Below are 13389 nucleotides of genomic sequence, written 5' to 3'. Positions count from 1 at the left end.
GTAAATCGTACAAAACAGTTATAAATATACCATAAGTTACAAAAAAAATTAATAAAACTATACCAATGTCGTAGAATGCCAAAATCAAACGAAAAAAGACGAAATTGTAAAGAAATGAACTTGAAGACTAGATTATTCGCCAAACCATATTCTGCGCCATTTGCTCAACTCTCATGACCACGTAGATTTCATAATGAAAACTAACTTTTTTTTTGCAAAACTTTTTTTTTATTCGCACGTGCGCATCAATTTTGGGGTTCCCGGAGGATGTCATCCATATAATCAAATCAACATGGCCTTATAGAATAACAATGAGAACATAGAAGGAAATTGAGAATAGAGTACGGATTGCGGCAGCCTTTCCTGACCGCACAAAGGTACACTGTATGTGAAGTGTCTTCAAATATCAGGGTTGATATACATGTACATGTCTTCTCATCTGTAAAATAAAATAACAGTGAGAATAGACTACCTACCGGGTACCTAATGAAGAAAGTCAGTTTTTTTTATATCAATAAAAGCAATAAGATATCTCAAGTACAGATTTGTGACAGCCTTTCCCAGTCATGTGAAAACAAGGCAGCAACATGTATGTTAAGGGTCTTCAAATATTGTTGCATCAGAGCTGATACGCAATCTTGTGATCTGCACTATAGAATAGCAGTTCTACGAGCCTACAAAGTAAAGAACTCAGGTTTTACCAATTTGAAAGTAATTGTGTTGTATTTGCAGGTGTTTTACCTAGACTATGGGAACATGGAGACGGTGCTGAAGTCTTGTCTGTGTGAGATTCCACCTGAGCTGCTCGAGATTCCATTCCAAGTGGGGTTTTTTGTTTGTTTGTTTGTAATTGCGGTATTAAGGAAAGAGTTTTCTGTCTACTATTCCTTGCTTTTTGAACTGTGATACCTCTTGACTGTCTCTTGATTATTCCTGACTGTCCTGCTAGTGGCCACTGTGTCTAGTTATTTAGCGCAAAACCCAAATATTTGACGGTTTTCGTTGGATTTCTGGTCAAGGTTGCATCAGACTTTTGCCTGTTGCAGACGATATATTTTCCTGCATAACTTTTGGAAACTACAGACAGAGTATTTTGACCTTATATACGCGGATACGGCCTTATATGAGACGTTCTGCTGAAGTGCTATGCACAATACATTATGGGGTTCGTGCAGGCACAGTACATTCTGCAGATGTGCTGATATAGGGCACTAACAGTCCTTGTCTTTCCTCCCTGCCCAGTCCATGGAGTGCTACCTGAAGGGGATTCGCCCGTCCTTCGCGCGCTCGCCAGAAGGAAAGTGGGACCGTCAGGCGACGCTGCGCTTCCACGAGCTGGTCGCTGACAAGATCCTGCTGGGCAAGGTGTTTTTTTTTTAACTTCCGTGTTTGTATCACGGCACTTTATTCTATTTCATGTAATTCACCTGTTAAATTAAACCCCTTAGGAAACATTCATAACTGAACAGTGTGCATGTAGCAATATTTAATGTTTCCCATGTATATTCCATACTTATATTGACGGATCTTATATTTAGCAAGTAGTATTGATTAATTGAATCGATGTAAATAAAGGATTCATGTTGTGAAGCTTATAACTTAATAATATCATTACATTATGTATGGCTAAAGATAACCTTCTTCCATACCTACATGTAGTACACTATCATTTTTACAGTTCTGACCAGAACGGTTTGACGGTATTGCATTCATACAAGAAGTGTTCCACATAATTAACAACATTACATGACTGACATGTATCATTGTTTGAAAGACCTAGTTTATATAGCTTAACTTAACTCTTATGAAATGGAGACTCAACTTTCTCTGCCAACACTAATAATGAATTGGGACTTACCCCAATTTATTGGGATACGTCCCAAGACTTCCAATGCATTGCAGAGATTGTTGATTCTTTATTTCATAATGACTTGTTCCAACACAGATGAACTTTCATGCTAATAAGCTTAAGTCTTGTAGGTGTTCTCGGTGGTTCGCGGTGCGCTGAGGCTGGACCTGTACCGAACGACCAAACACGACGAGATCTTCATCAACAACCAGCTGGTGCAGGAGCACCTGGCTGACCAGTGTGAGGAGTCCTATGCCTCCAGGGTACTGAACCTTGCTCTTTTGCAACACACATTCTTGTATAATGTTTCATGGAGACAACATCTAACAAACAAACAACTCTATGGCTCTCTCCCGCCCATTTCATCTGTAGTCCGACGACGTAGACTTGCCCTGGCAGGGCATGTTGTTCGTAGTAACAACCAGCTGGTAGACTAGTACAGTGGCTTCCTACTGGGAGACGTAGAGTGGGACGTGACAGAGATCATTGAATAAAAACATCTCAGTGCAGAACTGAAAGCTTCTGATCAACTATGGACCTTCTCTCTATATATAGTGATCATCTGTCCATAGTGGTCAAACTTGCTCAGTCCCTTGAGTAACCCACTATAGACAGGTTCGACTCTACCATATTCATATATTTTTTCCCCATATTCACCCATAGAAAAGTCAGGAAGAAAAGTCCCAGTACCATATATATATATATATACAGACCAGAGTCCTCAGGAGTCAGACTTTGGTTTGCTCGCTCTTGTACGTGTACATATATTATATATATATATATATATATATACATGTACACCCCACTGTCCCTTCAGCTTCAATCTTTATACTGTATGTAGTGATGCATACCTAAACCCACATTTAGGTTCAGGTCCGGATTCAAGTCCAGAGGTTTAGGTTCAGTTCCAGACTTGTAAGTCCGGACCTAAACCCGTGGCATATACAAAATTGCATGTTGGCAACCTTGCAATGTTGTCTGGGTGTAAACTTTGGCCACATGACATGGAGGCTGGCACTTGACTATGCCCGATGGCAATGTTTTCTTCATTTTGCAGCAAAGATTTTGCAATCTACGAAAGGCTTTAGGTGGTTTGGAAAAAAAAAGGGATATGTGAAATGGTCTTTTATGGTAATAAGTCCGGACTCGGTTCTTGACTTTTAGGTTTTTTTTAACTTGAACCTTAAAATTCTTACAAGTCCGGATCCAAGTCCAGTGAACCGATATGCACCACTAACTGTATGTTGGCCAGTAACCTCCCATCTTTGCCCATAGAAAAGTCACGAGGAGCGAGCTGACCAGAGCCTGTCGCCCGAGGACTCGTCCCACCTGTGGGCGCCGGCCGACAGCGGCGTCGAGAACGACGGTCCCGAGGACAACTTTTCGCTGAGGGGCAGGAACACGGTCCGCCTGCACGGCCCCTACAGCCCCTACGAGATGGTGTTCCACAGCATGATCAACATTGGAAGGCTCAGGTAGGCTGTCAGGGAGCTCTTTTGCATCCCTGTCCTTGTTTTGCAGAAGAAAAACACATTGTTTTGCTCCCGAGGACAACGTCTTGCTGAGGGGCAGAAACATGGTCTTCCTCCACGGCCCCTACAGCCCCCACGAGATGGTGTTCCACAGCATGATCTACATCGGACGCCTCAGGTAGGCTGTCAGGGAGCTCTTTTGCATCCCTGTCCTTGTTTTGCAGAAGAAAAACACATTGTTTTGCTCCTGAGGACAACTTTTCGCTGAGGGGCAGGAACACGGTCCGACTACACGGCCCCTACAGCCCCTACGAGATGGTGTTTGACAGCATGATCAACATTGGAAGGCTCAGGTAGGCTGATTTTGTGTTTACCTTCGCAGAAGAAAAACATGGTTTTTGCTCCGAGTCAGTTTCTTCTTCCTCTTTATATTCTCAAGACAAATAGGGTCAATGATCTGGACCAGATGTCTGTCACCATGGTAACCGATGCTGTAGCAGGACAGCTATAAACATAGTTTTCCAAACAACAAAATATTTGTTCCTTATTGTTCTTACACATCTTCTTTGACTTTGGAAGACTTGGTGGTGCAAGCATCTTTGATGATCTCCCAAGTTCCCAACTGCTTGGTGGCAACGAGTTCCACACTACGATAGTTCTTGAGCACCTTGGTGATCTCAGTTTGTTGCATCTTTTGTTTTCCTATTATTTTCCAGATCCGTGCGTATTGAGCGTGACAGTGTGAACTTTGAACAACCGTCCCCTTCCTCTGCCTTCCATACCGTGCCACAGTGGATTAACAACTCACTGCCTGTACAGCCTGTGAAAGGGATTACCTTTACCTAACGTCCCTAACATTTTCTGTAATGTCTTTTCTTCCCTAACATGTCTAGATCCGTGCGTATCGAGCGTGACAGCGTGAACTCTGAACAACCGTCCTCTGCCTTCCATACCATGCCACAGTGGATTAACAACTCACTGCCTGTACAGCCTGTGAGAAGCTATGGGATTACCTAACGTCCCTAACATTTTCTGTAATGTCTTTTCTTCCCGAACATGTCTTAGACTAGATCCGTGCCTATCGAGGGTGACAGCGTGAACTCTGAACAACCGTCCCCTTCCTCTGCCTTCCATACCGTGCCACAGTGGATTAACAACTCACTGCCTGTACAGCCTGTGAAAGGCTATGGGATTACCTAACGTCCCTAACATTTTCTGTAATGTCTTTTCTTCCCTAACATGTCTAGATCCGTGCGTATCGAGCGGGACAGCGTGAACTCGGTGGCGCTGAATGCTCGGCCGCAGGACACGCACCAGCGGATGCTCGTGGCAGGGCACGTCGGCGTGAACCCGACAGGCAGCACCATCACGGCCAGGGACACCACCCTCATGCCCAACATGCCAGGCCTGGCTGCCCTCGTCTGTCTCATGTTCACTCCTGTAGCAGAACTCAGGTGAGACTACTATCATGAAAGTTAATCTGTGTTGGTAGGTAAAAACTTTGATCCAGCACAAAGAAGCTCTCTCACCATGGCTTTTTTGAAGTGTGACTTCTACTGAGGAAAAACAGTGACTGGTCGAAAGCTCTAGGTGAGAGAACTTCTTTGTGTTGGATCTAAAGTTTTAACTTTAAACATCAGGTAAGATGACTTAAATAGGTTTATTGACCTGCCCTGAGGTGTATACGGTGTCATAAGGCTGTTTCCTATAACCACCGGATAAACCACGGCCAGGGACACCACCCTCATGCCCAACATGCCGGGCCTGGCCGCACTCGTCTGTCTCATGTTCACTCCTGTCGCGGAACTCAGGTGAGATTAATATCATGAAAGTTAATCTGTGTTGGTAGGTAAAAACTTCGATCTAGCACAAAGAAGTTCTCTCACCATGGCTTTTTTGAAGTGTGACTTCTACTGAGGAAAAACAGTGACTGGTCGAAAGCTCTAGGTGAGAGAACTTCTTTGTGTTGGATCTAAAGTTTTAACTTTAAACATCAGGTAAGATGACTTAAATAATATATAGGTTTATTGACCTGCCCTGAGGTGTATACGGTGTCGTAAGGCTGTTTCCTATAACCACCGGATAAACCACGGCCAGGGACACCACCCTTATGCCCAACATGCCGGGCCTGGCTGCACTTGTCTGTCTCATGTTCACTCCTTTGGCAGAACTCAGGTGAGATTAATATATAAGTTTATATTTGATAAGTTTAATGACCCACCCTGAGGTGTATACGATGTCAAAAGGCCTGGTTGTTTCCCTTAACCACCGAATAAATTCTAGAATCAAACAGCTTCTTAGAAATGAAACAAAACAACAGCACCTCCATATAATGGTTGGTTTGGAAAAAATTGACCAATGGAAACATTGCAAAAAGTGGTGAATATAGAGAAATAATGACCACAGCAAATGGGCGTGAACCCGACAGGCAGCACCATCACGGCCAGGGACACCACCCTCATGCCCAACATGCCAGGCCTGGCTGCCCTCGTCTGTCTCATGTTCACTCCTGTCGCGGAACTCAGGTGAGATTAATATCATGAAAGTTAATCTGTGTTGGTAGGTAAAAACTTTGATCTAGCACAAAGAAGTTCTCTCACCATGGCTTTTTTTGAAGTGTGACTTCTACTGAGGAAAAACAGTGACTAGTCGAAAGCTCTAGGTGAGAGAACTTCTTTGTGTTGGATCTAAAGTTTTAACTTTAAACATCAGGTAAGATGACTTATATAGGTTTATTGACCTGCCCTGAGGTGTGTACGGTGTCATAAGGCTGTTTCCTATAACCACCGGACAAACCACGGCCAGGGACACCACCCTTATGCCCAACATGCCGGGCCTGGCTGCACTCATCTGTCTCATGTTCACTCCTGTAGCAGAACTCAGGTGAGACTTCTATCATGAAAGTTAATCTGTGTTGGTAGGTAAAAACTTCGATGCAGCACAAAGAAGTTCTCTCACCATGGCTTTTTTGAAGTGTGACTTCTACTGAGGAAAAACAGTGACTGGTCGAAAGCTCTAGGTGAGAGAACTCTGAACTTCTTTGTGTTGGATCTAAAGTTTTAACTTTAAACATCAGGTAAGATGACTTATATAGGTTTATTGACCTGCCCTGAGGTGTATACGGTGTCATAAGGCTGTTTCCTATAACCACCGGATAAACCACGGCCAGGGACACCACCCTCATGCCCAACATGCCGGGCCTGGCCGCACTCGTCTGTCTCATGTTCACTCCTGTGGCAGAACTCAGGTGAGACTACTATATGCGTTTATATTTGATAAGTTTAATGACCCACCCTGAGGTGTATACGATGTCAAAAGGCCTGGTTGTTTCCCTTAACCACCGAATAAATTCTAGAATCAAACAGCTTCTTAGAAATGAAACAAAACAACAGCACCCTCCCATGTAATGGTTGGGTTTGAAAAAAAATTGACCAATGGAAACATTGCAAAAAGTGGTGAATATAGAGAAATAATGACCACAGCAAATGGGCGTGAACCCGACAGGCAGCACCATCACGGCCAGGGACACCACCCTCATGCCCAACATGCCAGGCCTGGCCGCTCTCGTCTGTCTCATGTTCACTCCTGTGGCAGAACTCAGGTGAGACTACTATCATGAAAGTTAATCTGTGTTGGTAGGTAAAAACTTCGATCCAGCACAAAGAAGTTCTCTCACCGTGGCTTTTTTGAAGTGTGACTTCTACTGAGGAAAAACAGTGACTGGTCGAAAGCTCTAGGTGAGAGAACTTCTTTGTGTTGGATCTAAAGTTTTAACTTCAAACATCAGGTAAGATGACTTATATAGGTTTATTGACCTGCCCTGAGGTGTACACGGTGTCGTAAGGCTGTTTCCTATAACCACCGGATAAACCACGGCCAGGGACACCACCCTCATGCCCAACATGCCGGGCCTGGCTGCCCTCGTCTGTCTCATGTTCACTCCTGTGGCGGAACTCAGGTGAGATTAATAAGTTTATATTTAATGACCCACCCTGAGGTGTATACGATGTCAAAAGGCCTGGTTGTTTCCCTTAACCACTGAATAAATTCTAGAATCAAACAGCTTCTTAGAAATGAAACAAAACAACAGCACCCTCCCATGTAATGGTTGGGTTTGAAAAAAAATTGACCAATGGAAACATTGCAAAAAGTGGTGAATATAGAGAAATAATGACCACAGCAAATGGGCGTGAACCCGACAGGCAGCACCATCACGGCCAGGGACACCACCCTCATGCCCAACATGCCGGGCCTGGCTGCACTCATCTGTGTTATGTTCACTCCTGTAGCAGAACTCAGGTGAGACTTTATCATGAAAGTTAATCTGTGTTGGTAGGTAAAAACTTTGATCTAGCACAAAGAAGTTCTCTCACCGTGGCTTTTTTGAAGTGTGACTTCTACTGAGGAAAAACAGTGACTGGTCGAAAGCTCTAGGTGAGAGAACTTCTTTGTGTTGGATCTAAAGTTTTTACTTTAAACATCAGGTAAGATGACTTATATAGGTTTATTGACCTGCCTGAGGTGTATACGGTGTCATAAGGCTGTTTCCTATAACCACCGGATAAACCACGGCCAGGGACACCACCCTTATGCCCAACATACTCCTGTGGCAGAACTCAGGTGAGATTAATATATAAGTTTATATTTGATAAGTTTAATGACCCACCCTGAGGTGTATACGATGTCAAAAGGCCTCTCATCCAACTACGAAATATCAAGACAATCAATTCAAGCCTTCTCAAGTTATTGTGTTTAAACTTACATGTGTATTACAGATACACACACACACACACAGACAGACAGACACACCCACAACGTTGGGGCCATCTGCTGCCTCGGCTGTGACCCGGAGTTTTGTGGTCCCCAGAGGATGTCATCCATAAAATTAAATCAGTGTGGCCTTATCGTGTTTACAGACACAGACAAACAGACACTAACGCCTCTGAAAGCATAACCTTCTTGGCAACTTCTTGGCGAAGGTAATAACCCCACAGTTCTCCCCAGGACCAACCGCTCCAACACCCACTACATCGGGGCCATCTGCAGCCTGGCCTGTGATCCCGAAACCATGTGTTTCCCAGCTGAGCAGTCTGTCTACATACATGTACAGTTGTGTATATCCTCACACATACATATAGCAAAATATAACTATGATTACTAACAGAAATAACTCCACTGTTCTCCCCCAGGACCAACCGCTCCAACACCCACTACATCGGCGCCATCTGCGGCCTCGGCTGCGATCCCGAGACCGGCATCGGCGTTCTGCCCGACCATGACCTCGAGATAACCTTCGATACGCATTTCAAGCAGGATTACCTGCACGCAGTAAGTTAGGTTCCCTTTTTTGATGCTTAAGCCCTGGACCTCAATGTTGATGGGTACCTGACTTCGATTGGGGAGGTAAAAGGCAGTGGAAAGAGAGGACTAGGCTCTGCCAGTTCAGTTTACTCTAAATGCATAATGTATAATTAGAATTTTGTTAAATTGATGGATTACCTCCATGATGTACATGTAAGTCAGGTTCCTTTTTTATGTCTAAGCCCCAGACCTCAGCTTAGCAGCTGGGTTGTCAGTAGTTGTTAATGGCAGAACACTGTTAAAGCACTGAGTGAGGCGTTATTGGGTAGGTTGACTACATCCCATTCCCATTCGGCACCACTCAGGTGACCTCAGTACGACAATTGGCCCAGGTGCAGCCATTGGACTGTGAGGTTTGAACCACTCATACCAACATCGAATGGTTCAGTGGCTAGGCTGGGGGACACAGGATTATGGGTTCGATTCCTGGCATTCTTGGCCGAATGTTGTGTCCTTCGGAAAGCCACTTCAGTTTTCTCACATCAGTTTTCTCACTCCACTTCACAAATGTACCTGTTATGTATCTAGTGGTCACCTGGTCAAATTTGCTCAGTTTCTTGAGTGTAGTTTTGTCATTGAACTTTTTTTTTCTACATAAAGAAAGGCCATTTTTATGATATATTATCATCAAAAACATTGTCCAAATCACTTTTAAGCTGAGGGATTCATTCCTCAGCTAACCGACATCATGCACACGCAGTCGTCCCTCAGTAAGACATCTGGAGCCGCATAGTTCCCGTTTAGATGTCTTACTGAGGGATGACTGCGTCTGCATGATGTCGGTTAGCTGAGGAATGAATCCCCTTGTGGGGTCGTGTGGCGTAGCGGCAGAGTGCGCGACTCGGAACTAAGAGCCCCGGATTCGAGTCCTGACATGCCACCGATCTTGTGCCCTTGGGAAAGGCGCTTTACACGGCTTTCCTCACTTAGCTCAGGTGTAAATAAGCATTGTCCTGTCATGTATTTGTCCCCTGTGTTGGTGGCGGCATTAATATAAGTTGAAAAAACTTGAGTGTGCCGTCACCACGTCTGGTGATTACATGTTGGAATAAAAAATTTTTTTAATCCCCTCGAATTCACATGGGCATACATCGTTCACGCAGGTGAACCGGGTGCGCATGGCCATCAACTTGGCTCAAGGGGTGCTCTCTGCTTTAGACACTGGATAAATAACCAACTGCCCCTACGTCCTTAAAGAGAATGGGACTAGTTTTTTTGCCAACTGTGGTTGTTAAAGTATTGCTTCAGCACTTTTTTCTTTAAGTTTAACTATTCCTTTTTTGCATTGAAATGAGGTTATTATTTATGGATCTTTTATGATATATTTTATAATATTTTCAAAGAAGTTGTTCAAATCAGCAAGACTAACCCATAGCACTAGTTTCGCAGCATCAGCAACCTTTGCATACTTTCACGCAGGTGAACCGGGTGCGCATGGCTATCAACTTGGCTCTGGGAAGTGAGAACAACATCGCTGCGTGGGGCCCGTCAGGTATTACCAGGATCCAGGAGAAAGCCAGGAGACACCTGCTCAAGTAATGATTTATTTATTTATTTATTAATGATAATAATAATGTTTATTTACTTCATAAGGCCATACCAATTTAATTTCTTGGATAACGGATTTTTCTAGAAAAATAATGGAGCGGGCGGGCGAAAAAAAAATAAAAATAAAAACAGGCCTAGGCATCGTGTTATGGCCCAAATGCTACGATAGGAGGTATGAAGTCAACACAAAAGGCTGGTTCAAAAATTAAACAATGAATTTTGAACTTCTAATGATACCACTGTATTGAAAGATGGAATAACTGTAACGACTATGAAGAAAAGGACTGTTTTCAACTGTTCAGGGCAAAATATGAGCATTTTGCAGTTGATTCTGAAATTTTTTTTTTTTTTTTGCAAATCAGGAAAAAATGAAGAGGCGAATCCGAGAACCAACAAATTAAATTGGTGTGGCCTTATATATGTAATAACGGCGGCTACAATCTCAGCACATTCTGGAGGCATTACATTAACCTAGTTTTTAAGTAGTTTTTCTTTAGGTATAACTTGATTATCGTGGTTTTAGTTATTGTATTTGTTATGCCTCTATCTCTTGTCTGTCTGTTTCTTAATGTGATATGGGCCAGGGGCCTGAAATAAAGAATAAATAAATAAAATAAAGTAATAAGATAAGATTTGCAACTTGTTATCCAAGCGAAGGCCACCATGTCAACTGACATGGTCTCCATTGTCTCTCGAGACAGAAGGATGCCAACAACTAAGAAAAATTTATTGCAAATTCATGCCCTGATTGCAAGAACAAAGGACATGTCAATAGAATAATAGTAAACAGTAAAATCACCATAAAATAATACTAACGTTATGACCTTAAAAGAGACGTTCTGTCGAAGTGCCCTGCACACTACATTACGGGTTTCACACAGACGCAGTATGTTAGACTACTAAGTATATGTCTTGTGTAGGCAGTCAAAAATTTCTGTTTGTAAAGTCAAAAGGGGAGACTTGTTAAGATCACAGGATATGTATATTATATATTAACTGCTAATCACGTCTACGTTATTCAACGTCAATTTGTACATACTGTAAAAATGACTAATATTAATGAGTTGGTTTTACGGTAAATTTGTAAATTTCGGCGCCATTCAGTTTTCACTGCAAGGCCGACTTATTCAATGTTTTATCAATCAACGAAAATAGTACTGCTACTATTAACTGCTAATCACGTCAACGTTATTTGTACGTACTATAAAAATGACTAATATTAATGCGTTGGTTTTACGATAGATTTGTAAATTTCGGCGCCATTCAGTTTTCACTGCAAGGCCAACTTGTTCAGTGTTTTATCAATCAACGAAAATACTACTAACTGCTACTACATGTAAGGCCACACCAATTTAATTTGTTGGTTCTCGGATTCGCCTCTTCATTTTTTTCTGATTTGCAAAAAAAACAAAAAAAGATTCTGGTTCTGAATCAACTAAAAAATGCTCATATTTTGCCCCCAACAGTTGAGGAAATTCCTTTTCTTCCTAGTTGTTACAGTTTTTTCCATCTATCAATGCAGTGGTTTGATTAAAAGTTCAAAATTTATACTTTAAATTTTAACCCAGCCTTTTTTGTTGACTTCATGGCTCATATTGTAGCATTTGGGGCTATAATAGGATGCCTAGACCTGTTTTTATTTTTATTTTTTTTTTGCCCTGTCGCTTCATATTTTTTCTGAAAAAATCCGAGAACCAACAAATTAAATTGGTGTGGCCTAAATACTAATGTTACTGCCAGATTGATGTCAGATTCCTCATGAGCTCACAGAACTTCTTCTTATTCTCCGTCAGCTTGATGCAAATCAAGCCAGACCCAATCGAACCACAGATGTTCCACAAGCCGTACTGGTGGAACCAGGTCAGTACAATTATTTACTATCAAAGTACTTAGTAAATACTATCATAAAAGTAATTAGAGCCAAGAGGACAAAAACATCAAATTCATCTTTCAGTGCATCTTTTAGTTCCACTAAGTATTGAGTGAGATCTCTTCTTTTGTAGTCATTTATTTAATCATTTACTAGTAATTGAAAGGAATTATATTTTGCTGAGTGTATATTGATTCATTTGTTATTTATATTTTTTGTTATTATTTATGTCAGTGCAAATATTTCTTTACTGTATTGGTACTTCAATTTTGTATTGATTGGAAAGTACATCAATTATTACTTTCATTACAAATTACAAATTGAATACAAAATCAGAGTAACTTAAATGACATATTAAGAGAAACAATTTTGTAACCTTATCATCTTATAACGTGGAAACGTTTCTCCACCTTTTTTCCAGGTGAATCCTGAAGATGTTCTGCTGCCCGGTCTGGAGGACACCAGTTCTGACTGTCCTCACCTCCTCAACCTACATCGGGGAATCTTTCTCGTGGAGGAGGTGCTGTTGTTGTTGTTATGTTTGCGGAAGGAAAACATTATGAAAAACTTAAACTTTTCTCCAACTCAAAATTTGACTCACCAGAAATTTTCGACTGAATCACTCAGTCTTCCTCAGCTATCTGAAGGAAACATATGTTTTGCTTCATTTTTTCTTTTTCTTCTTCTGTTCCTAACACTAACCTCTGACCTGGCCAATGGCCTCTTTGGTTGACGTCTATCACCATAGTAACTGGTGTTGGGTTACATAATGTTGCAATTTCATAGTATTTGTGGCATTTAGACTCCTGTCACCGTATCAATGTATGTGAATGTGTTTGAGTAAGAATTAACAGAGCAGACCATATCCGAAGGTAAACATTATGCATTTGCTTGGCAATTGTTATTTATATTTCAGTCCATACCATGGTATGGATGAAATATATTGTGTTCTCTGATGTTTCTTCTCCTTCTTCTTCTCCTTCTCCTGCCACACAGTCAAAGGGATTCAACTCCGCCATCATTCAGCCAAATGACTTGAAATTTGGCATGGAGGTAGAGTGAGCCAATACCCCCAGGCGTTTTTTTTTCATTTTTTTGATACATGCCTTTGAAAAATTTTTATGAAGGTTTTTTGGGACATTTTTCGCCAAAAATGGATTTTTGGATCCTGAGCCCTGGTTTTACAACCAAATGATCTGAAATTCGGTATAAGGGTACCTTGAACATGTGTCTACAGAATAGCAGTCACATATTTGGCATACACCACTTCCAAATGACTCATTTGGGGG

General features: G+C 41.9%; 1 protein-coding gene across 1 annotated transcript in view; it reads left to right on the top strand.

The window, feature by feature from the left end:
• LOC109487920 (putative ATP-dependent RNA helicase TDRD9) overlaps nucleotides 1-13389 on the top strand; it is a 55612-nt gene that overhangs the window by 29307 nt on the left and 12916 nt on the right. Inside the window, 9 exon segments of the mRNA XM_019792022.1 lie at nucleotides 733-822; nucleotides 1243-1365; nucleotides 1981-2112; nucleotides 3125-3324; nucleotides 4569-4775; nucleotides 8511-8649; nucleotides 10102-10217; nucleotides 12024-12090; nucleotides 12522-12620. Of these exon segments, the coding sequence (XP_019647581.1) occupies nucleotides 733-822; nucleotides 1243-1365; nucleotides 1981-2112; nucleotides 3125-3324; nucleotides 4569-4775; nucleotides 8511-8649; nucleotides 10102-10217; nucleotides 12024-12090; nucleotides 12522-12620 (1173 nt within the window).

This window comes from Branchiostoma belcheri, unplaced genomic scaffold (assembly GCF_001625305.1).
Source record: "Branchiostoma belcheri isolate BF01 breed outbred unplaced genomic scaffold, Haploidv18h27 scaffold90, whole genome shotgun sequence".
Classification (NCBI taxonomy): Eukaryota; Metazoa; Chordata; class Leptocardii; order Amphioxiformes; family Branchiostomatidae; genus Branchiostoma; species Branchiostoma belcheri.
This window is presented reverse-complemented; position numbering and strand designations above follow the sequence as displayed.